Source organism: Phasianus colchicus, chromosome 3, assembly GCF_987193195.1.
Source record: "Phasianus colchicus chromosome 3, bPhaCol1.hap1.1, whole genome shotgun sequence".
Lineage (NCBI taxonomy): Eukaryota > Metazoa > Chordata > Aves > Galliformes > Phasianidae > Phasianus > Phasianus colchicus.
In genome coordinates this window covers 24,817,471-24,843,614 of record NC_143438.1, presented here as the reverse complement: position 1 = coordinate 24,843,614, position 26,144 = coordinate 24,817,471, and the positions used below count along the sequence as shown (strand labels likewise).

At 38.3% G+C, this 26,144-nt stretch overlaps 1 protein-coding gene across 14 annotated transcripts in view; it reads right to left on the bottom strand.

The window, feature by feature from the left end:
• CTNND2 (catenin delta 2) overlaps positions 1-26,144 on the bottom strand; it is a 622,619-nt gene that overhangs the window by 16,730 nt on the left and 579,745 nt on the right. For 11 of the 14 annotated variants that reach the window (XR_016465049.1, XM_090137091.1, XM_090137090.1 and 8 more), the window contains 3 exons: positions 22,326-22,536; positions 18,956-19,040; positions 12,355-12,480 (listed from right to left, as the gene is read on the bottom strand). Coding sequence is in view for 13 of the 14 variants with exons in the window: in XM_090137091.1 (XP_089993217.1) it covers positions 12,355-12,480; positions 18,956-19,040; positions 22,326-22,536 (422 nt within the window). In the remaining variant the exon portion in view is untranslated. Of the gene's footprint in view, positions 1-8,455; positions 8,552-12,354; positions 12,481-18,955; positions 19,041-22,325; positions 22,537-26,144 lie in introns of those variants that run through there. The other 3 variants (XM_090137093.1, XM_090137094.1, XM_090137101.1) reach the window with 2 other exon arrangements.

Here is a 26,144-nt window from a genome sequence, read left to right as displayed (position 1 = left end):
TCACCAGTAATGATGCAATCCAGGAAACTGTCACCTTCAGCCTCATACAGCTTCAATAGGTCGAACTTGCACAAGGTGTTCTTTCTATTCCTCTGTGTGCATTCACGTAACTTATCTGGTACAAAATGTGTAATACATCAACACTTCCACCATCATTTCCAATGTACTGAAGCTGATATTCAGCTCTGTACCAAGTTTCTTGGTTTGCGCTGATGAGCTTATCAAGACATTTTTCAGTTAGTGCTGAGACAGCTGCGCATGGTTGTCCAGAATGTGGCTTGTTTTTCACAATGTTGTCACCACTGCTGAAACACGTAACTCATCACCTTGCTGTGCTCACATCCAGTGGTTGGTCTCCATAAATGTTTAGTAATCATTCCTCTATGATATCAGTGGGTGCCATTTTCTCAGTTCAGTTCCACACTTTTGCTTCAGATGCACTTGCATGTCAGATGCCATTCCGTCAAACTGTCCCTCTGCTACCATCTGTCATATGGCAACAAAATGGAATGGAATATTGTTGGGAAGTTTCATTCTCTACTGCCATACCACCAATATCCACCTCTGACATTGTGGGCCAAAATAATAAAATAAGAGGCATTACTTTCAGAGCAGTCCTTGTATAAACATGCGCGTTTCTCAGTCACAAGTTGAAAAGAAAAGGAAGAGGGAAATGTAAGCCATGGCTTTTGTAGTGTGGTTATTAATTTCTTTAAAATGGGCAGTTGGTGTTTGTCCACTGTGGTCAGTCATTTTAATGACATCTCCCTGAACTGCATCTTACATTTCATAGCAATCACATAACAAAACATGAGGAAGGAAAAGGTAACTAACAAAAAATATATATATACATATATAAATATGATTTTTTTAGAAAAAGAAATAATCTCTAATACTACTCTCTTAAGCCACAAATTTCTGTATCTAATCTTTCATTTCCAAGAGGCCACATCGGCACAGGCCAGGTTCTCAAATAATGAAGGAGGACCAATGAGAATACTAATAAAAACATCTTTAAAGTCCTACATATTTATTGCTGAATAATATTGGAAATTATTAGAAACTTTTCAACATTTACATGTAAATTTTTAAAAACAACTGTTAACAACTATAACGAATAGCTTGAGTCCAATAATCTTATCAAAGCATTAAAAGTGTAAGAAAAATACTTGTGTTATTTTCACATCTTCCATTAACAATAACTTACATAATAAATTTTTACTCTAAGAATGAAGAAGCAAACTTGAGAAGCCCACGCCCTTATCCCGCTGTGGAAAAATGTTTCCCTTCTTCATTCTCTGAGGTCTTAAGTTCTTATAAGAAAGGTGACCTCAATAATTCGCTTTGCTACAGTTTTCTGACTATTATTTCTTTTAAGCAACTCCTCTGCTTAAGCAGGAGAATAGCAAGAGAATCAACTCTGGATCTGATAAAAGGAGAAGGAACAGGCTATCTCCGTCCACCTGTAAAATAAGGAGCCATCAGCCACACTTACACAGTGCAACTTGAAAGTGCTTTGAGCTCCATGGATCTAGAAGCACATATGGCAATGCACAATGCCCATTTACATTCTTGTTTCCTGCAGGTAAGTCCCAGACCAGTGAGGCACAGCACTCCCACAGCATCCTTCCATTGGGATGATCAAGAGACTGAGCCTGTGGAGTGTGATGGAGACTACGCAGCAGCCTGAGCTGCTTCAGTGAGTCTCTAGGACTGTCTGCAACGGGAACCATCAAGAAGTTCACAAAAAACTCTTAAAAGGTGGGTCAGTCCCTTTAGAAAAGTGGTGCACAAAGCCCATGTTGCAGTGTTCCGTCCTTTAAAGATAATTCTTTTTTCAAATTATCCATTTGAATATGAATAATTATCCATTATTCATTCTTTTGCTGAGTGCTTAGTGATATTATGAAATAAGAATTATTACAGTCATGAATACAAGCTTGGCATTTTTACATCATGTCCACATTTGAAACTGGAGCTCTATGAGTTGCCACAAATCAGTTAGAAAGTGACTGCAGGAACCTCAAACATAAAATGATACAAATTTACAGTGCAAACTTAATATGTATTAAGTAGCTTAATTACCTTTTTTTTTTTTTTTTTTTCCTCTTATAATCAGGAAAAAAGTGACCCAGGCCACTGTTTCCTCCTGTTCTCTACTCCATCCTCTCTCTGCATTGTTCACTTTAATATTTAGAGCTACTTTCTGATGGGAAGTGGATGAAATTCACATGGACTTAGAGAGGAATTGTGTGTGGCACTAGTTTTGCTTGGAAGAATATCAATCTATACTTTGTCAGCATTTCCTCCTCATCAACAGCATTGCAAAGTACCTCACCAATAAGAGAATAAAATCCAGCTATAGCTGGGATGCTAGCAATAGCATTTTTTTCTGTACCATGTCTGCCCCTCTTCTCCCTAAAAATCTTAGGTATTTTCACTGCTGAGAGTAGTGGCTGTTGTAAGGTCTTCAAAACAAATATGCTACAAACTTTAAAGTCTGCAAGCCTGATTAGCTCAATAATCGGAGTTAGGTCAACAATAAACTCTAACATGAATACTGTTGTTACTTGGCAATGCTTATGATTCAACAAGGCATACTGCAGTATGAAAAGCTTCACAGTGTTTTTGCAGCACATTATGGGCAGCTCACAGATGTCACATATTCCAAAACCTGAATACTTTTAAGTCATATATATTTAGCTCTTCTCTGCTGCAAAGAACAAGGTCCTTCCCTTGGAAAGGTAAACTGTTTGTAACAAATTCATTACAACTATCCCCAGAAACAATTCCAAAAGCTATTTGTGTTAAATATTGAAACTAATTTTTAAGAGCCTTAAGGGAGTATTTTCAATTTAATGCTGAGATAAATAGCACCTGACGTGATGGCTGCTTTCATTAGTTTGTTTCAGCTCTAGTGCTTGTAATGAAATTTAATTAAATTGATTTGGGTACTTAAAGGTACAGTATGTAAGTGTCCTGCAGAGAAGAAAACTAACTCAACAGCAGTGTGTGAGACCACATTTCAGAAACCAATTTATCAGTCACAAACCTGATCTAGGAGAGGAAGGGTAAGTCAAAAGGATCTGACAAACTGAAGAGTAGTTCTGTCACTGTAGTTCTGTTACAAGAATGGATGTGTTTGTTAACTGGCAGTAATTAATTAATAAGTAACAACTGCACTACAAGAAGGCCCACAACAACCTAAGTACACAAATATCACTGCATGTCTTTATCACCTCTTCCAAGGTAGCTTCTGTTGGGCTTTTTTCTAAATTCTGACTATAATGAATATGTGTTTTCCCTCAATTACACTTCATTAAGTCAGATGTTAAAGGGAATGTGTCAGACCTTCATCAGCAGAGATGCATTTCTGATCATGTGCCTGTTGGAAACCTGCAGGGACTAGATTTGGCCTGGAGGCTTAATTGTTGCAAAATACAAGTATGATACTATAGTCTCACCGATCAACTTTAACTGGGCTTAAGGAGTGAACAAGTCCTTTGCCTTCCTGCTCAACTATAAGTCATTTTGAATATACAGCTTTCTTCAAGCCTACATGAAATAATTAGTCAGGGTGACTATGCTTACTGTGTCAAAATATAGTTTGCTTTCTCCACATTATTTTTTCTGTGTTTAAAGATAGACAAGACAGCAGTTTTCTATAGTGTTTAGAACTTCCATCTTGTGTTCAGTTTTCTCGTGTGTTCCAATTTCCATAACTCTGCAGTAGAAGAATCCTTGACTTCCTGAGGTGGGTAGTATCACAGACACTATCTATCCGGTTTGTTGTACAATAACACTATGAAGACAGAACGAAATTAAGCCATGACTGGAAGTGACAACATGCTGACACAACAGGGAACCAAACCCAGAAGAAACCAAAGGTTGAAGAGGTGAGAGGGGAGAACCCAAAATGGTGGAATCAAGGGCTGCATGGTGTGATTGAGGATGGATGTGGCCAGCCTGGATGACCTCATGGCATCTGCTCCAAAAGAAATCCACTATCAGCTCAGCTGCTAACTGCCACGCAGCAAAAAATAAAAACAAGCCCTGTGCTCTGATGGATTATGCTGATTGGCTGATAACACTGACTTGAAAGTCACCTGTGGTTTAGAAAAACTGCCGTGGCTGCATGCACAGGAGTATCTGTCTGTGCTGAAGAGTGTTTTCTGTTCTGTCTTCTGGCTACTAACATCCTTGACAGGAAGAAAGAGTATATCTTCAGAACATTTTCTTTTCGGAAAAAACACTTTGAGGAGAACAAACAAAAATGATACAACCAATCTGAATAATGAATTCTGATAATGAATTGACTAAAACCCAAGAAACTACAGAAGAAGTGTCTTTCCTCCTGCTCAGTTTGCAGACTCCCCAGCATGTTATTTCTTGCTTAAATCTGATCCTGTTCATGACTTCATTTAACAGACATTTTGCAAATTGATTTAAATCATACAGGATCAGACTTGTTTTGTCCTCCTTCTTCCTCTACCTGCAAGCCAGCATTTTACTGGTTCCAGTATATTAACTGTAATAGTAACTCCTTATGGTAGGTAATAAGCTGCAAAAATGTAAAGTTTTTATAGGTAACCACTGGCAGGAACTGGTAACTAGACCCAGAACAAGCGGATGAAATAGCAAAAAGGCAGAATGCCTCTAAGAAAGTACATAACATGGGATGTACTTGGTTTGAAACTCAGCCAGAAATTGCAGGTGTTGTCTCTTTCACAATCTCAGGCCCTACTGTCAGGTTAAATGAAACTTTCTGACTGGTGTGCACCTGTATGACACCATCTACAGTAAAAGACTAATCTGATGTGAACCAAGTCAAGGCTCATCAGACTTACACAGGTCTGGGCAATTCTTCGTCGGAATGTGTTGTCACGACATTAATAAGACATAACAGAAATTAGAACTGGATCAAATTATCTACGTACCTTGACATATGAAAGTTATGTACGTGACTTGACTGCCGTGAGAAATCTGAGATTATAGCAAGGCTGGGGTGATCCACACACGTGTCTACCTGAGCTCTTAAATGGGATTTTTGACATAGTGTAGTTTAAATGCTTAACAAGCATTACATTTATCATTAGGATTTACAACCTTCACAACCAATCACATTGTTTTGCTCTAGTACAGTGGGGAAGAAAGAACATTTCCCAAAGTTTCTCCTCAGTAGACTGTTCCATCAGGGCAGCTGCCAAGACAGCAAGTCTGACTTCTCTCCATCTGCCTGCCCCACTGCAGTGGATCCAAACCACTCCCATGAACTCACATGAATATTCAGCTCCCTAGCAGTGCTGCTTTGCATACGGCAGTGGTCAGCAGCTGAAAGACAGGAGAGATGGCTGCTCTCTAAAAAGGCCCCTGTCTTTGTTACTGTGAAAAGGCCCCTGTCTGTGTTACTTTGAAAAACAGATTTTAACTGAATTAAAAACTTCAATAGTGCTGGAAACGTTCATCAAACAAAACAACTAGTTCTAGATAAAACATCTATATTTAAAAATACAGATGTCCTTTTTTTTTTTTTTTTTGTGCTTTAAATTTACAATGCTATATCCTAGTCTAGTACACAGCTCCTGAATAGATCATCCTGTCCAGATATGCTTGTGTATTTTCAGGGAATACTCAAAAGGAGCAGGGAATTCTTGGGCATCAATCTACTTTACGATGTACTCTGAATTAATCTACTTTCCTGATTTTTTTTTCTCTTTTAATGCCATCAGCCAAGTTACAAACATTCTAAATAGGATATCGACATTTATGCTCCTAGGGTTTTGTCTCCTACTTCCAAGGTGGGAACTCGGGATACGTTGCTGGGATGCTGCCTGACAGACTCTGGCACTGTCCCAGCTTACACACTTGTGTGCTGATAGGTTAAATCCTTTGAATTAAGACTGCAGGTGGAAATCTGGAGTAATTTCACTGAATGCAAAAGACATAGGAATGCTGACCCTAATTCTCCTGTTTCCACCCCTCTCCCAAACAGTTATGAGCCAGGGCCTCAAAATCGACAGATAATGGGAAATGAAGATTTGAAGATTTTAGTATTCATATTTATAGTCTTGTTTCCACAGCTTATAAAAGGCAGAAAGTTACTTAAAGCAGAGAAATTCTGCAAGCACAGGTGATTTGAAAGTATTATAATCATTCAGTTAAAGTGCAGGAGATGCTTACAGTGCAGCACTTGCACTTTGTGGTTTCAGGAAGGTGGAAGTGGTTAAACACTGGCTGCTTTCCATGCCTTCTGATGACAACTGATTACAGGTTATGCTGAGGGCACATGCAGCAGCATGAGCTTGGGATGAAGGCTGCTCAGTTCTCCCTTGCCCTGGTGTAATTCAAGTGTGAGGACAGGAACCCCACTGAGAGCATTGTGGGAACAGCGCAATCCCTTGAGCAAAGGCAAAAAAGCAAGGGTGATGCTCCAAGAACAGAAAGCACAAGCCCTTCAAGAGCATGGCTACTTCTGGAGGCTCTCAGCTCTCTCCTTGGGTGCCACCCCCCCCTGTGGGATTCTCACACCAGATCTGTATGACTGCTCTTGCACCAGGTCAGACGCCTTTCTTATCACGTACAGAAGGCTTAATCTTGGGGTTTCTCTCCTTTTTGCTCTGAATTTAAATGCATAAACTCATCTTACTTCCAACCATCTGCATCACAGACACAGAAAAACTTCAATTTCTTATGAAGCTGTAAGAGGAACATCTATTCAGGGCAGTGTGAGGCTAAAAAAGGGCTCCCAGTCAGACAGTCATTTACAATAGCAGAACTGCCTGGCACTGAATGAGGATTATTAAGTTTTCTGCAGGGCATTTTTAAAGTGCCATTCTCAGAATCAGCAGTCGGACTCATTCTTCGCTACATGAGACACACACCCTTTGGCTCACACCTCGGCGGCCCTGCGAGACGAGATACTACTCTCAGATTGTCAGCCTTCAACACCAACCTTATCTCTCATATTTTCTTCTCCCTGGTTCATACTTGTCATCTCAATGCCTGAGGTACTATAGTTTTCTGAGAGCACTACCCATTTTTCTCTTTCAAAATACTTCAGATGGCCTTGCTTGGCCAGGTTTTCTTTAAATGCTTTTACTCTGTAGCATGATTAGCTTCTGATCAAGAATCTCCTGCTGTAATTTTAGATCTCATCCCTAGATTTTAGCGATGGACAAACACACAATAAGGGAGAGATATGTTAATTACTTGCCAAATCTATCTGAGTGAAAAACAGCCAAATAACTCTGTTTTTTTTTTTTTTATTGTTTTTTTTTTTTTTTTTTTTTTTTTTTTAGTAGTGCAACTCCAGGAGGTTTCAGGAAATCACTGAGGCATCACTTTGCCTATCCATAATTAATTATTGATTTCCTGTTGGGTGAGTTGGGAGGACGACAACACCTAATCTGATGAATAAAACAGCTGTTAGAAAGGGGAACTGCACGTCAGGCAAAGCATGAAGGACAAGTCTTCAGATACAGCAGAGTTCATCATTCATTTTACTGAGGTTATATGCAGCCAAATAATAAACCTTTCAAAACACAGCAATAAAAAGAAATAAATTCATTTTTCAAAGTATCACTTTGCCTCTTATACAGAAATGAAATTATTTGAATCTATCTTACAGGAAATGATGGCAGTATCTGCCCCTTCAGCTATGACTTCTGTTCTCTTTCCATTTCCCCTGCATAAAGTATGTAAATTACAATTTAAATGATAAAAATCTCAAAGAACTATTTTTGCTTCCATCTTGTAAACACAGAGAAAACTTATGTCTCAGAAAGCATTTACAAAATTTTTTACTTGTACTGTCATTTGTATCCCTGTAATGCAATTTAATCTCTCTTAACATGTCCATGTCCTAGAAATGCAATCTCTGGTTCTTGCCAGGGTCAAAATTTCAGGGACAATTAGTGTTTTATGCACAGGGATAATTTCTTAAGCCCACTGTCTTTATAAAGACTAGAAACCAATCAACAACCCTTACTCTTACTTATGTACCAAATCATAAATCAAACAAATACAACTCTTCTGCTATACCTGCTAAACCACAATAAAATCACTATGAGACCCAAACTTGCACAGTTGTTTCTGATGAAAATGGTAGGCTGTGACGAAATAGCAACAGGATTCTGTGCCTCCTAAAGAGCAGCACTGTAGCTGAACACTGGGGATTGCTTCATTCAAATGTGCAACTGTCTGACAAACAAGGAATCAGTGTCTCTGCAGAAAAATCCCTAGATAATGCCCTGCTGTCTCTGATTTCCACTCAGAAGTTCTTGCAAAATATGTTTAAATTAGAGTTAGAGATCTGAGTGATTGTTACTAAGCTGCATGAATTTTAGGGGAGTTTATCCTTGAACATGTAGTTAATCAGCATGCACAGACATGAAGAAAGAGAAATGCATGTTATTTTTTACTGAAATACCACTAGGAGTTTTTAGTTCAGAAAATGAGAATTTTAGTATTGTTAACCCCAAAAGCAATACATTATTGCACCAAAGCCTATAACTCTTACTCCAAGGAAACCACAGCTTTCTCTGCAAGTACTCTGTAAAAATAAAAGTAATAAAATGAATTAAGAAACTGTCAATGACACTTTTCATTTCTCCTTCTTTCAGGAAGCATCTACAGCTCTTCTATCAAGATGAACTATATAATCTTATAAATGAAGTAAAACATCTCAGAACAAAGCAAGTGTACTAGAAGAGACTTTTCAAAATACATATTTAGGCCACTTTGGTAGTCTGTTAGCAGTTTTAGGGTGATGAGACAAAACAAATACAGAGGACTTCCCAGCAATTCTGTCACTGCCTATTTTTAGGTCAGATAGAACATCAAAGAACTGAGAACTTGCCATTGACATACCAGCTTAATATTTCAACAAAATCTGACTATATTTGCATGAACTAGCCATATTAAACAAACACTTTTATTTCCTCACAGGACCCAGAAGAGCTAAGATTATGATAGCTGCACTGGGATTATGTTGTTGCACTTACTTATGCATGGTATATTTCTCAAATGAATTTTTGAGAAAAGGATTGATGTGAATAAAAGTGGTTTGCCCTAGCATATATTGTCACAAGGCAACGTTTCTATCTAAAGAACTTTTGGATTTTTTCCTGTATTGAACATCTGAATTAAGTTACACTTTGTCTGCTAGTAACTGATGCTACTTATGTACATATTTTACAATTTTCATACATTACTTAAGAAGAGTAGCAATATTACCAGTTCAAAAAGAAAAGCAGATAATTTTGGGGGGGATATACTGTATTCAAGAACTAAAATGTAGGCTTATTCTGAAGGACTCTGCTTTGAGAGGAAAAATTCTGTAGAAGTGACCTTCCACTTCTGTATACCCCTTCAGACTCTCTACCCTAAGGATGTTTCAGAAACTTCAGTAAGATACAATTCTCTTCAGAAGGAAGGCTCTAAGTTTGAGATACTGACTCCTGGGCTGCATTTTAAATTTTCTTTACTTCAGAGAAGTTCAAAAGGTGGAGTACTTTAAAGAGAGACTTAATGCAACTCTAAGGTTAAATTTTTGTCTTCTAAATCTACACTTTGTCACCTAAAAATGTTTTCAACTGAAACACAAAAGCTTACTGCCAGTGCAGTAGATGCCTTGGCATCGCATGTGTATTAGTCATCATAGAGAAGAATTTGGGCAAATTATGATCAGCAACACTTGAAACAAGCAGGTTTTGGATAAGAATGGTGTCACCTTTCGCAAAACTCACGCTGATAATTTAGAAGAATCAGTTCTGAGTTTGCTTGCTGAAATACTGCTTATTACATAGCTGAATGTTAAAGGAAAGCACCATTGCGCTTTTAAGGCCCTCAGGGGAAAAGCCACAGTCAATCATAGCTGCAGGTATTTTCTAAGCTCACAGCTCAAACCATGAAGCAAATTTTTCCTTTAGCAAATATTCCTTTAGCAAATCCCAATCTCTGTTTCTTTAGACATCATGCTTAAAGGCAGCAGCATCTCCTAGGTCTATGCTGTGTTGTGAGTTCATTTCACATTCATGTACGTATACAGATATATGCATGTACAGATCATTACCAGCACGGATGCAGACATGTCATCACACAGGTATATGTGTATTTTTAAGGAGTGTCAGATGATTAGTTTGGGTTTAATTGAGCTCAGCCATCACATTTGATTTTTCTAAATATTATTCGGTGAAAGAGCATCCACCAAAATAGTGTAGGGACGTGCAAGGTCTGGCTTCAGCTACACGGGATATTTTAATGAAAGTACTATCATCAGTATGGAATCTTCAATTCAGTGTAGACTGTATCTTACAGCTAACATTTAAAGTACAGTAGAAAAAACAAAATTCTTATTACAAAGAATCATAAATACTGAAATAACTGAAACAACTGAATAATTATTTTTCCTTGTATAGCTAAGCTCCATTTATCTGCAGAATTTCCTCTTCAGAGTCAGTGATTTTGCCTGAAATAGCTTCATTTCAATTGTACAAACAGTATATTACTTAAGCAGGAAGCTGGCAACAAAAAAACGCAAGTGTTAAAAATTATTTGGCAGTTCAGAATGATTCTTAGAAAATCAATCCTTGGGAAGACATACGCCATCAAAAGAAAGGTAAGTGAAACAATAGGCTTATACTACACAGTGATGGAGCCTCGTGCTAACTGGGCTGTAAAAAATCATACAAAGTTAAGAAAAACAAAATTGCTTTTTTTTTACTCCTCATTGATGTGTCTTCTGTCTCTAAGAAAAGTTGATGAAAGATTAACAGATAATTCTTTGGCCTGCAGCTAATACTTGTTATCGTCTGTGGAATATAAAATATGACTTCACTTTAATTAAAAAATACATATTTGCATATGTGTTGGGAAAAGTAAACCTACCTTGCATAAACATTAGAAACTAATATATGGCATCAAGTGTAGAATTATTAATAATACAAAACACAAAAATCAGGAATACCAATTTTTCTATGGTACTGAAACCAGTGACAATGTCATGGTTGAGTATTTAACTGGACTGTCATGTGAAAAAAAGTTAAAATGCTCATTTAAAAGTGAGTAATGTCTTTTTAGACACAAAAGACTGATAAAGAAAAAATAGAAAGCATGTATTTTAAGACTATAATTTCTTCTGCTATATTGTTTACAGAATCTATATCTTGCAGTATTACTCAGATGATGCTTTTAAAAGGCTTGAATAGGTTAGGCCCACATAATATTTAATATCAATTTAGGAATTTGCTTAATTCCTGTTGAATAAAATAAGGGAATGTCACACATCACGATGAAATGCTTCACAATTCAAAAAATCGTATTCCTGTTACACAGAGATTAAAAGGATTTACTCTAACCTTGAAAGATATTTATGGCTGAGGTATTAAAATGAGATCTCATCTGACGTCTTCCTCTTCCAGGCAAATTCAGTATAGAAAAAGCAAACTGAAAGAAGTAGCTTAACTGCTGTGTTCTGCGTTACCAGCAAGAACACGTAAAATTCTATTTTCTCCACATATTTTATCATAAATAATACATATATGGTTTCTACATGGATTTATTTGAATGTCACACGTAGATAGAAGATGTTATTTTGTTCTTGCACTAATGCCACACAGTCACACTCTATCATTTAAAACAATGATAAACAAAAGAAAAAGAAAAGACTATACTTGGTTAAGGAAAAGGAATTTTAGTACCTAAATTAAATAGTGCCTTTAATAAAAAATATACAGTTGTGCTAATTCTCATTAATTGGACTTAACGTTGATGGAAATCTCCTTTACTCTTTATTAACAAAGATTTTGGAAATTGTAATATTGAGAATTTCGTTGACTACTGGACACACTGATTTTCCTGTGATGTCCTAGTTCCCCTAGGACCCTCATACTGAAATACCAAGCTATTGCTTTTCTCCTAAAGATGTCACAGAAAAGAAAGCAAAGCGCTTAATAAATTTAATCTGCTACTGCAACACAGTGCTTATCAATATCTGCCATAGTGTTTGAAAGGGTCTGACAATCAAAAAAAAATGAGTTACAGAAATAATGAAGACTGAAAGGGATCTGAAAGGACCTCACTTGTCCTTCTCTGGTGTACGCTGCCCTGAAAGAGCAAAGCTCTGCATACCTTACACTGCAGAAATGAATGGGACTGCTCCTTAAGTGAAGTGAGCAGCTTTCAATCTAGGAACTATAGAGTTTACTAAAATAAAATGTATAATTTTGAAATATATCCTCTAGTAAGGTTTTCCTATTTTTCATTCAAACATCTTCCGTAGAACTCTTCTGGGTACAAACCTCAGTATGCATTAAACATAACAATTCAACACTGATCAGCTGACAGCCAGAATACCTGGGATGGGGAATAGATTCTGGTTTCTTGGCTCTGGGAGAGAGTATGCTGAGCGTGCCATGACCCAGAGTGGTGGGTTGGTGAAAATCCTCTGTCCTCAGCCACACTGAAGCTTGGGGCCGCCCACTGCCATAAATCAATCAATCAGTCAATCATTTATTAATCAGGTATTGCATTTTCAAAGTTAATATAAAAATGGGCTCTAGACAATGCCTTCTCTGTAAAGACAATTCAGTTTTATATTACAGTGAGTGGAGGGGCTACCTTACATTAATCCACCCTTGCTCTGAAAGGGCAACATATACATCTAGAAAAAGCCTCCACCATTATACAGTAATACATTTAGTCCCACTGAAAGATCAGTACATTATCAGTTTGAGCACATGTATAGTCCTTCAAGTTAAGCCACCTTTTTGACAAACTTTAATGTTTTAGATTTGGAATTTAGACCTTGATATAGGGTTTAAGTTCTGCACAGACCTTTCCATCAGATAAATTTAAACTGAAAACAGCATCTTTTCAGCGGATGTCTGACTGGTGATAACGTCACCAGAAGAAAATCCAAAAGATGTGTTTCAAGTCTACATGTTAACGTGATGCAATTAATAGCTCTAAAGAGTGAATAGGTGTATTTTACTGAAGAAAGACTTTAGATTTTTAAAGCACCTTGACTAGAGCTTTGAAGTCTATTGCTGGCAATTTTCATGGAACATTTAGCAATAAAGGACCTTCTCATAGATTCATCAGTTTATTATTCTGAAAGTCACATGAAAAGAGTGTCCTCTCCTAGATCTAGCCCCACTTAACAGCTTGTAAGGCTTCAGGCAATTTTAATTATCTTTTCCAGCCGACGAACAGACAAAGCCATCTTCAGAGTGACTACTCTGACTTCATTAAATGCCTCTCACAATACTGTTCCTACTGTAAATGGCATGGTACACACTGAAGGGCCATCACCTTTGTCAGCCTCCCTAGTTTGAAGTAATTGGTTGCATTTTTTTCATACAGTAGTTGAAGAGGACAAATATTTCTATTATTCCATGCAGAACAGAAACCTATGACAATAAATGGAAAAGAAAAATAATTCCTACAAATTCTTTATGATCTCTACTTTTATCCTGGAAGACAGAGTAACTGTAAACGTAATAAGAGAATGTAAAGGGACATTTTGTTGCAGTCTAAGTGGTTAGGCAAAGCAAAACAATACAAAACATTCTTCCTGACAGGTCCTTCAGCTCTTTCATGTTACAAGCATTTAAGCTAACTGTAGCTTGTTTTAGGCTAATAAATTTTCTTTCATGTTAAACTCATTTAGTTTCCCTTTTTGCACAACCCTTTTGCTCAAATTTCCTCATGTAATTTAACAAGTGTTTGAGAACAGTTGGTTATTTCTTGGATATTGAGATAGATAGTCTATCATCTGCAGCTAACTGAAATCTGCTCTCCTACAGTCATATTCATATCTGGTTTTCCCAGGTGCCTTCACATCTGCAGCCAGCTATCACACTAGAGTCCAGTGTGGGGTCTTGTGTTCCCCTCTTGGAAATAGGTGCCTTTGGAAGAAACACCGCAGTAGTTCCTTGGATTTTGCTTGAGTGCCTAAACCATAAATAGGACAGGATCTCTCTCTGAAGACTGTAAATTGCACTTAGTCCTCTCACTGATAGTACAGGTTGCCCAAATAGTTCAAGAGGGTGGACCACAACTCCCAAGCACAAGGACAAGCTAGGCAGCTCCCCTACTCCTTTTACGTAAGTGCTGAGTCACTGGTATGCCCTCTGCCTATGGACTACGTAACCATTAACAACTTCCGAAAATCAGATTTTGGGTGTTAAGGAAGGGACTCCTGAGGACAGAAGCAGATAAAATAAGTGACCTTTTATGCAAACGTAAGTCTTACTTGTACTGCCGTTCTGATTAAACACAGCATAGCGTAAAACTCTTTTCCAAGAAACATTTATATCCCTAACTTAAGTTGGTTTACCAGATTTGATATCCCATGCCTTCTCTATTTCACCCATTTGTGGGCTTTTTTTTTTTTTTGCATTTTTCAGGATAAAAAAATCAGATAGGACCTTTAATTTTTATTGAAGCAGAATACTCTGTGCACTCTCAGCCAAACACACAAACACACTGAGACAAGGCATACTGTTTGATTTGGTCGATAAAGTTATCTGAGTCACTGTGGTTGTGGCAGCAGAATTTGGCTTTCATTGACCCAGAGAAATGGGCAACGCTGGTCAGACACAGAGTGGCACAATGAAATCAGGCTATTCTTTTAAGCAGCATAGCTGAACTTGGCACCCTGAAATCTGTCTATTTTGGCTATTTTGTATGCAACAGGGAGTTCTTAAAGCTTCCTTAGAGGCTGCATAATTTAAGTTTAACTACACAGGCATATTACTGTTGCCGTGGTTGAAGCTTAAGGGCATGCTCATCCATGATGGGATAGGGCTTGCACTGCTTACCCTACCTATGGCAATCCTGTTCATGGCGGCAGTGAGGGAACAAGATTTTGATTCTTGCAATTCCCTGCACTTCACAGACAGGAATCTATTAGGGATTGCTGCAAGAACGAAATCGATGCCTATGCACTTCTTGGCTTTCTTCACAGGTTTGGCAAATCATTAAATGACTTGCTACAACAATCCCTGCCTCTGGATGAAACTTCAGTCAGTGCAGATTATGTTTTGCCAACTGTGAAGTGATTCCTGTAATGTTGAGCAAACGTAGAAGAGTGCATAACGTTTTCATGTTTTTATTGATGTAATCGTATAATTGGGCTAAATCTACTGACTACAACTGTACTAAACTTAAGTAAGTACTGTTCTTTCCCCATTACTACAAAGGATAAAACTTCTATTCTTTCTACTTCTCCTTATTTAATCTACTTTAAACACGCAGCTATAAAACATACCATAATTCAAATTGTTCGGTTACACTATTTCTTGAACAGTAAGGTAAGTGCTGTTGATTTTCCCTAAATATGATGTGATACTTGTAATTTGCCTGTAAAACATAAAGCTGTGTCTCTATATACCACCAAATCTTTGAAAATAACTGTACAGATACTTCAATACATAGAAAGAAATTGCAAATGATTATGCAATGGGATCTACCCGCCCTTCAAAAAAGCTGTGAAAATGCAAGATACTGTCAAGTGCTGATTGTATTATACTGTCAGCTGTATGATCACCCAATTTTACTAGCATAAATATCTTAATTGGACAAAGATTATACTGGGCAACTTTATTGCATAACTAGCTGACTATTATAATAATGCAAACATTTGCATCTTTCCAATTATAAAAACATTATTTTTCCAACAGTCCTGAAATACAGGCATCCAGCACAACAATCAGCCTGTTACAGGCAAGTTTAATAAATATTGTGACTTTGTTAAGGTTAGGGCATGTCCTTTTTTCTTAAAGAAAAGAGAATTTTAACTCAACTATCCAAACATTTGGAGTACAAGAAACTGCAGTGATATATGATGCTTGGCAGCATATATAATGACGTATGAATATATAAGTATAGACATAGGTCACTTTGAAAGTAATGCCTCCTACTTATTTCCATAGAAACTACAGCTGATACAAAGAGCACAATAATTTGAAAGAGGAAATTCTCTGCTGAAAAGTGCTGTTTTCTGACATATATACCATTAGCTATGCATTTTCAGCAGTGATGAACAAGAGCATGCATGCCACACTTGTAAAAATCCATGCAAGTGGAGGTGACCCACTGTTTCATAGCTGCTATAACGGTGTCATTGCTAAGGAAATACAGTCCATCTTTCATTGGCTCAAACAGATGGAAATCAGAAAGTGCCAAATCTGGACTATACAGTGATAGAACGGTCCAGCCAAGAGTGGCAATGTGCTCCACGTTTTTCACACTGGTATGGGGTCTGGCGTTATTGTGTTGCAAGAGAAAAGCTGTCTTCTCTGGTCTGACTCTGGAATTTGGAGCCTTCAGCTTAGCCAGCATTGTGATGTAACAGTCAGAGTTGATGGTTTTGTGTGGGTTCTGGGAAATCCAGAAGATTCACCCCTTTCCTACTGCAAAAGAGAATGCACATCACTTTACCTGCTGAGAGCTGTGTCTCAAACTTCTTCAATGGGGAATTCACATGCTGTTACTCCACGCACTGCTGTAGTGGTGACACCATGTCTCATCACTGTAAATGATGTGATCTGAGAAACTGTCACCTTCAGCCTTGTACCTGTTCAAGAGGTTCTGCCAAACTTGCATACGGTGTTTTTTTCTGTGAGCAATCTGGGGATCCACCTGGTGCAAAATCTGTGATATTCCAACGATGCCACAATCATTTCCAACACACTGAAGCTGATATTCATCTCTATACAGAGTTCCCTGGTCACAATCTGCAGATTTGCACTGATGAGCAGATAAAAATGCTCTTCATTTTGTGCCGTGTCAGCTGTGGATGGCTGCCTGGAACATGGTTTGTCTTTCACATTGCTATCACTGCTGCTGAAACGAACCACCCACCCCTCACTGTGCTTACATGCACTGCTTGGGCTCCATTAACATTCAGCGAGCATTGATGAATGTCAGTGGGTACAATTTTTTCCGCATGGAGGAATTCAATGACACACCTTTGCTTCATATGCACTTCCATGTTAGATGCCATCTTGTCAGATTGCCCCTCTGCTGCCATCTGTCACACGGCAACAAAATGGAATGGAATATTGGTGGGAAGGTTCATCCTCTACCATACCACCAACATCCACCTCTGGCATTAAGGGCCAGCATTCTTAAATAGGAGGCATTACTTTCAGAGCAGCCCTTGTAGCAGAGAATGAACTTCAAGATTTAGTGAAGTCTGCAGGAATTAGCCAATACTGTGATTTTTAAACCTCTTCCTGAGAATGTAGACAATCAGACTCTCTAAGAATATCCCGGAAGCTACCTCAAAATATAGCTTGCCTTATTTTCCATACCACAAGCATGCATTTGTGACCTCAGAAAATGTTCTCCTAAGCATGCAAGGTGCTTAGTATCCAAGCATGCCTAGTACTTAAGTACATTACTGGGCACACTCACATTGGCAGCCAACAGAATGTCCTTTAGGCAGCAATATCTTTAAAAGCCACACAGCATATAGATTACCTTGTGTATGGAGCAATGCTCAGGAACCACTTATCCATTACAGCATACATATAAAGCTAGAAGGCTGAAAATGAGCTAGTCATGGTATGAAACTCGAACAGACTATGGTGTAATAAAGTTTAGCCTCTACAGTGCAGCTGCCCACATGCTTGAAAGTCAGGCTATGCTGACCTCAAGCTTGCTCCTACCTTGCCTCAAGAAAAGTCTACTTTAGCTCCTGTTTGCTTCCACTTCATAATGGACAACTGAGTATCAGACATTACTCAGAATACATACTGTACCCCTATGATTCCAAAGGGTGATTGAAACTAATGGAAGTGAACAGTGGGAGAAATTCAGTAATTGTCTTCCTTGCTCCTCAGAGAGACGCAAAGCAGAGCTGAGGCATGCAGAAGAACAGCATTTCAAGCAGAAGATCAGCTTCAGAGAGTATGAGATTTAGTGCATAAATTCCACATACCTAAGTTCACTCCTTGTGCAAAATACACTCAGCATGGACTACACCACTGTGAACTTTCCCTCTCTTACATCCCAGTCTTAACCAGGACCTGAATTTTTCTGCCTGATGAAGTTCTTAGCCCTCTTTGTTGAGACCACAAATAGCAACTATATCAACTGTGAAATTCCGCATAGCAAGCAGACGCTTGAGAACTAAGCCTGCAGAATGATAATTACGCAAGCAGTGTAGTTACAGTGTATAACCATGGTGTAATTCAGTTTGGAAATATTCCACAATAAATACTTGGATACATTGTCATTTACTAACTAGACACTTATTTTTAAAAACTATAGGAAATTTCTTTCTCAGGATCACATTACCAGCACTGCAATTCCTTTTTAAGAGGTTAGCAGGCCTGTGGGAATCTGGTACCCTCTACAGACTGTCTAAAAACCAAGTATTTGATGCTACTGTCTGCCAGCTAACTGGAAGCAAAGCTATCAAGTTTCAGCTCAGCTTCACAAGTAACTGGTCCCTAAGGGACACATCTTCAGATACTCTTGTTGGCAATCTCATGAGGAAATTTGGGAGCTGAAGGGCTGAAAATCTGATAACCTCCTCTGGACAGTATGAGGAGGCGTAAAAAAGAAAGAAACTGTAGGAGAGCTTGCATAGGTTTGTTCTGTGTACAGAAGACTTCACTCTCCAGGACTGTCAGAGCGAGCACTCTCTGAATGAATTCTTTAGAAAATCAAATTCATAACCCATTTTCATCACAATGCTTCTTCTTTCTTTTTTCTTTTTTCTTTTTTCTTTTTTCTTTCTTTTTTTTTTTTTTTTCAAAGAAGTATTCCTATATTAAAAGTAGAAATAGGAAAAGAAAAAATCTACAGCTCCAAGTCTGAGGAATTTTAAACTCCAGGTGAATTTTCAGTTCTTATGAAAGTTTTGGCCTATGAAGTCTCTCAGCACCCAAGTTCTGGTAACCACGTGAAAGATGATAAATCTGGAAAAAAACTCAAGCCTTACCTTCTTGTAGAGACTTCTCAGGTCTCTGTACTGCCACATACTATTGAGGACCTGAGATGCTGCTTTCACCACTTTTGGCGAATGCCTGTTACACACATATATTAAAAAGAAAGAGAGAGAGAGAAAAAAAAAAGTGAGAAAGAGAGTGCTAGATTCCAGACTCCATTCATCCTAATTTTCAAGTGCATTACTATGCTCTTAAGCCCACAACTGAATTTGTGTTATCAGTGTACATTAAGATCTTTTGTTGGCATCTCAGAAAGCAATGTTCTTACAAGCAAGCACTGAGTACCAACTATTCAGTGAGGAGCAAAATGTGTATTTCTTATCATAGTGAGAATGAGGATTCATATTGAGAGCACGGCAAAAGAAATGGGAGATGCAGCAACGGGAACATTGTTGAGGAACTGGCTGGCATTACGTACATCTAAGAGAATGTCTTGGCTAAAACTTTTGGCATCCAGGACAATTTAGAGCCAGAATTTCTTTCTCTATAAATGACCATACTTCAAGTCATGACAGATGGCATTATACACCCCTTGGCAGCAGCCAGGAGAAACACTCTGGATGACTGGTGAGCACTGTGCTTCAATCTGCAGGATAGTCCAGATGCAGAAATACAACTAATTATAAAAGGTCACGGTGAATTTCATCAGGAATCCCAACTAGGATTTGCATCTTACACACAACATACTATTAATGATGGCTGCTATTAATGTTATGCTAAAAATCGCACATAACTTCACATGAACTTTCTCTTCAAGCAGGTTCTGAAAGAGGCTCTAAACTATTGTTTCATTTATTCGTATATACTCTTGGAAATGTAAAGTTTAAAATCTAAACAAACAAAAAAAACCTCCACCTAAAACAACAGAAGAACCCTAAGAGCATTTAGCTCAATGAAATACAGTTGAAAAGAAAGGGATTGGGAAGAAAACCCAGGCCATTAAGAGAGCATACATTATATACTTAAGCTCCTATACTGCACCAGTACTTTGTATAAAGCAGCAAAGTACTAGAAAACCTTGAAAAGGCCAAAGTCTGAAGTGAGGAATGATCAGGTTTGGGCCAGCCACTGAGGAGATTAATGTTTTACTCAGAAAAGGCAGAGGACTGCAAAACCAAAAGGAAAACCAGAAAACCAGCAGCATACGTTACTGGTTTGGGCAGCAAGTCTTCTTAGCTGTTCTGCGGTGTGCTGTGAATTCTGACAACAGCCACTGGGATGCTGAGTAAAGCTGGTATAATGATGTTCATGGCATAACTGAGTCTATTATCTTATGCAGTATTTTTCTAGTGATTTATCTGGTGGTTTTTTTTTCTTTTTTTTTTTCCCCCATTTCTCGTCAAGAATACAGTAATAAGTGGGTAACTGATGAATAAATAGGAATTTGATAAACAATATCGAGAATTGTTGCTTTTATTATACTCCCAGCCATACTGGCTAGTGAGGCATTGGTAGCTTGGAATAACCACGGAGTAACCATAAATGCATCAACCATAATGTGAATACTGAGGAGAAATGGGAGCTAGCTAAAGACCTGGGTGTGGCCAATATGACCTTGTAAATGCCAGTCCTCTCTAGCTGTCTCATTTTGGGAATGTGTGACAACTGTGGGCTTGTTCCAAAGGCTAGTGAGGCCAGTCTGGGGCACCGACACCTTTGTGTTCTACACTTGCACCAAGATGCATTGCCAGGCCAGGATCCTGCACTTGCAGAAACAGATGCTTCATCCCAGAAGAGACAAATTCATACTGTAGTTATTTACTGTGTGAGAATGCAAGAACTACTTATCAGTCCAACAACTAACAATTCTGATTTTTAAGCAGTGAGTTATCTGCAAGAAAGCAAACCAAAGCAATGGTAAACAATACTAACATTTCTTAAAGTTGAAAAATAAAACTTTTACTTAAAATGAGCATTAGTATCACAGTGAGTTGACAGGTTTTCTTGTTCTATAGTTTTGTTTCCTGTAACAATAAGAACATCTGACTGCAGATCAAAGTACTTTGGATAAGGACAAATATCACTATTTTGGAAGGCATTTTATAATTATTCAACAGTACCTGGGCTAAATACTTAGGGAACTACACTCTTAGATTCTCCTAAGACTGTCTGTGATACTCTGAAAATTCCAGACTCAACAAGTATTAATGGTCTCTGCCAGATAATGAATAAGTAGACAAATGCTTTATTTTGAGGAGAGACACAGCTTATGAGAGATGGATGTGAACCTGTTTGCAACCTGCACACTTGGTCTAGCAAAAATGCATTAAAAAACCAAATAGATTTAATAATAATAATAAATAGTGCAAATGTAAATGAATTAGCAGAGCATGGGAGCTCCCACATTTGTTATGCTACTACTTTTTGCCTTCTACAGTCAGCGTGTGAGAATGTTTCAGTAATGAATTTGGTATGAAACGAAAGACTGACAACAGAGAAAAAGAAATATGATTAAATTATATTGGTAATGCTCTGATCATAGGTGTTCTCAAACCAAATGTAGAGTGCATGAATCCTTCCTTCACGTTGTGGCCTGGTTTTATGGGGGCTCTATTAGAGCTCTGATGCTGCAATAGGCTGCGTGATGACAGCTTCCAACAGGTGCATTGATGGAAGTTTTCTACACTATATTGAAGGCTTTTTGTTTTCAAACTGCCATAATCCCATTGCATTATACTTCTGCAGGCTGACAAATACAAGAATCAGGCTGAGTTAGGCAAAAGAAGGATGAAGAGCGAACTCTTCCTGAAAAGCACACACATCGGAAAATGGACAAGATGAAACCATGGCTGCTCTGAAAATGTCACAGTTGCGTGCAGGATTTTTTGGTTTTAGAGCCTCACCAAGTAGCCTGCAAATATCCTAATGCTCTCTTGGAAGCAAGGTGTTGACAATATCCACAGATCCATTTTTCTTCGACAGTCCACCTTACCAGCAAGATGGTGGCTGGAAAAAGCGTGGGTGTGGTGAAGAGGGACAGTGACTACACAACCAGAGCAGGAGGAGCAGTAAGAGAACTACAGCAACATCCCTTCCTTTCATGGGATTCCTGTACAGTGCAGTCCAATAACTCTGGTCCCTAATGTTTACTAGGATCTTCTGGAAGTGCTTTGAGGTAGCAGTTACTGGAGATAATTACTCTTTCTTACAGTGCACGTGCCTACTGATGGTACCTCAAAAAGAGGCTACAACAGAAGCTTCTGCTATTGCCATTGTTTCTTGTTACCTTTCACACTGGGCACATGATTTGTGATGAAACCAAAGTATTCAACTCACGATTGCAGAGAGGAGGCAAACACATTAAGAACTAGTTAGAACTACTGGAGATGTTAAAAAGGGTGCAAGAGGATTTGCAAAACATACTTGTCTCCTTTACTCTTAGATATGCCAACCAGTTTCTCAATGCCGCCTGCGTCTCGTAAGGCCTTGGCATTCTCCATGTTTTTAGTGATGACTTCATGCAGCGTGCAGCAAATGGCAGTAACGGTGTCATCAGACATGGCCTTGCTTGCTGAGCTGTTGCTGTTGTTAGCGCCTGGCAGTCGGTGGACCAGATCCCTCATGGCATATTTGCCTTTGTTGGAAGAAAACGAAGGGAGAATTCAGAAGATACAGTCAAAAAGGGTGACGGAGAAGAAGTACAGGGAAAACATGCAAGACTGTATTAGCACCATTTTCATCATTGCATGTAATCTCATTGGTTACTGATACTATTTTGGAGCAAGCCACATTTATACAATTGCATGGTCAAGCATTTCACACATAAGGCCTCTGTTAATATTTCCATATTACATGAGTTGGAGACTTCAGATATGGGCTACATCATGTCCTTATGAGAATGAAACAATGATAATAAAAGCTCACTATATGTATAAAGACAATATGAATATCATCACTTAAGAGCTCATCTCCCACTGCACAACTCATAACTTAAGAAATTATAAATAAAATGTGCATCGGTTGTAAAAATCACTATGTTAAATGAAAAGCCAAGGAAACTGCTGTTTTTTAGAAGAAGCCTTCTCTGAAGGAACAGTTTTACTGCATAAGGTTAATTCTATACAATGTGCAGCAACTTCATTTTGTTTACTGGTGTTCCTGTGACTTTACTAATTATTCAGTAGTACACTGCATGACCACAGTGCAGAGATGACACTGCAGTTTTCCACACATCCTTAGTTGTATGCATAGTACTGACAAGAAAGGAAGCCTTTCTGACATATATTCCTGACATTCTGTAAGGAACTGTTTCATATAGCCCTAACTTCCAGAACTTAAAATATAAAAAGAAAGGAGCAACGTATAACGTGAATGGATAGTAATAGGACAAGGTGGAATGGTTTTAAACTGAGACAGGGAGTGTTTAGGTTAGATATTAGGAGAAAGTTTTTCACACAGAGGGTGGTGACACATTGGAACAGACTGCCCAAGGAGGCTGTGGATGCCTCATCCCTGGAGGCATTCAAAGCCAGGCTGGATGTGGCTCTGGGCAGCCTGGTCTGGTGGTTGGCGACCCTACATATAGCAGGGGGGTTGAAACTGGATGATCACTGTGGTCCTTTTCAACCCAGGCAATTCTTTGATTTTTACGATTGCCATGTCATGTCATGTTTAACTGAAGACACAAAAAAGAAATATTGCTGATTACTGTAACGTTTTTCATGTCTACACAAACAAATATTGTTTTCTCAAAATCACTCCTGAAAGTCATATAGTGTTAGTGAAAATGACACATGAGCAGGTTTGGAGAATTTATATATATTATACGCCATAGTATGACTATGGGGCAAGGTTGGCACTGGCCATAGAACCTTCCAGCAGAGATATGTGAGGTGCTGCATGCAGTTCTACAGTGTTACTGACAAGGGAAAACGGCAGATTTCATTGTGTTGGAAGACAAGAACAGTGAGGATGAAGGCCTGATGAGGTGGTAGCTGAGGTCAGTGAAACAACTCCGAGTCATCTTCAGTGCAGCTGTGCTAGGAATTTGCATACAGCAATCATCATGAGAGCACATCATTCAGAATGAAAAGGACAGGAAAAGTAGGAAAAAAAATTTAATTAGTAATTGAATCTACATCATGTTTTATGAACGAAATAATCAGGTATGATTATTGTATATAATATGATAATTTAATCAGTTTTTTTGGAGAATCCTAAAAAGTTCTGATAAATTAGTGTATGAGTACTTTGTAAAGATCTTAATTCTGAAGTTGTAAGTTTCATTGTGTATGTCCATATTTGAAAGCAAAGGTAAGAGGAAAATCATATCATTTACCATTAAATGCTACGTTATTTTCATTTTTCACAATTTTGCCTGCTGTGGTAGAAATACGGACAGTCATTTGGAACAGAATGCTTACAGCAGAGATGCAAGCTTTGCACTGTAATGTTAAACTTAGAAGCTATCGAGTTGATTCTGTGGTGAAATCTTAGAAACTACTCAATTTATATCACGCAAAAGTATTACTGATTATAAAACCGTAATGTTACCAACACAATGTGTACAGTAGGATTTGAGTCTTACCGATGTGCCATTCAGGCACAAATCCTATCTTCAAACATTTCTATTTCTTTGCACTTAGTATTTAATCAGTCATTTGCATTATTAGCTTCTCAGAAATACCATGTTAACATCAGATGTAGTACAAGCGTTAAAACCACTTTCTCTTTCAACAATGGTTCACCCAAACTCCATTACTTTTTTTTTTTTTCCCTATGAACATATGAAACACTGCACAAGAATAAACAGAAATACTATTTTCATCTGCACCTGTTTGTTGTATGTAGCATGAACACATTAATAGTTACTTATCACTTTCAGTGATTACATCATTCTGCAGCACATACCAAATCTAGTTGGTGTATTAAAAAAAGTCCCACCTCCAAACTATCTAAACAAACCCAAAACACATTTCTTTGTAGTTGTTACTCTGCTGAACGCAGTGTCCACCAGGGGTAAGCACAAGTAGATCAGTAGCATCAGGGAGACTCTGCTTTGCTCTGCACACACATACAGAACAGATCAATCCTTCTTTCTTCTATAGTATCCCCCTTATGTAAAGTGCACAGTCTCAGTCCTCTGTCAGAACAGCACAATGCTTCCATTAGCAGCCAGTGGTTATATCCTTTAGCATGAGGTATAAGAAAATCTGGATGGCTGCCCCAAGGAGAACAGCTCTAATATTTCTGCCATGCACACATGAAACTTGGCCTGAGAATATCAAATCAATATTAGGTACTTCACAACAGCAGACCAGCCTTTCTCTCTCTGATGCGTAACTGTGGGACAGTACCACATCCCTTATTCTTGGTAGCTGGAGTGTTTTCACCTCCAACAGAGCTGCTCACATGTCCAGGTAAAGCAGCCTGCTGCATAAGCACGAATCCCTGCTCAAAATGTTGTTCCATACAATCACCAAAAAGTGGGAACCAAAGATGAGGGAGGTGGCTGGCTGTTAGGTAGATCTAAGATACTGTTTACATAATACTAAAATCTATTGAGAAGTGTAACTGTTAACATATTTTGTGTGATTTTAGTATTTTGAACACTTTGTTATTTCTTTGAAAATGTGTGTGATGAAAAAGAATGCCTTAGTGATAAAAAAGTGTAATTAATTTAATTCAAAACATGTCAACCTAGATTGAAAAAGCACCAACATTACTTTAACTCAAAGTTGCATCATAGAATGGTTTGGGTTGGAAGGGACCTTTAAGATCATCTAGATCCAACCCCCTGCTATAGACAGAGACACCCCCTCTAGATCAGGTTGCTCAAAGCCCCATCCAGCCTGGCCTCGAGCGCTTCCAGGAAGGGGGCATCCACAACCTCACTTGGGCAACCTGTTTCATTGTCTCACCACTCTCACAGTAAAGAAATTTCTTCCTAATATCTAGTCCAAATGGTTAAGTCCCTACACAAGATAAAAGTTAAGGTCTTTACTATATATTGTAGAAAACAATGCACAGCAAATTGTCGCGTTACCAATGTGCTTTCTAAAACTACAGATCTAGTTAGTTAGTAATTACTGTACCACATCCACAACTTTTTAGTTATCATTTACCTTCTCTTATTTCATTTGTGTTTCTGCTGCTTCACGAGAGGCCTTGTGGCAGAAAAGAGTCATGACTTCTGGCATTACCTATACAAAAAACCCTGTGCTAGCTTAGAGCGGAGCTTGA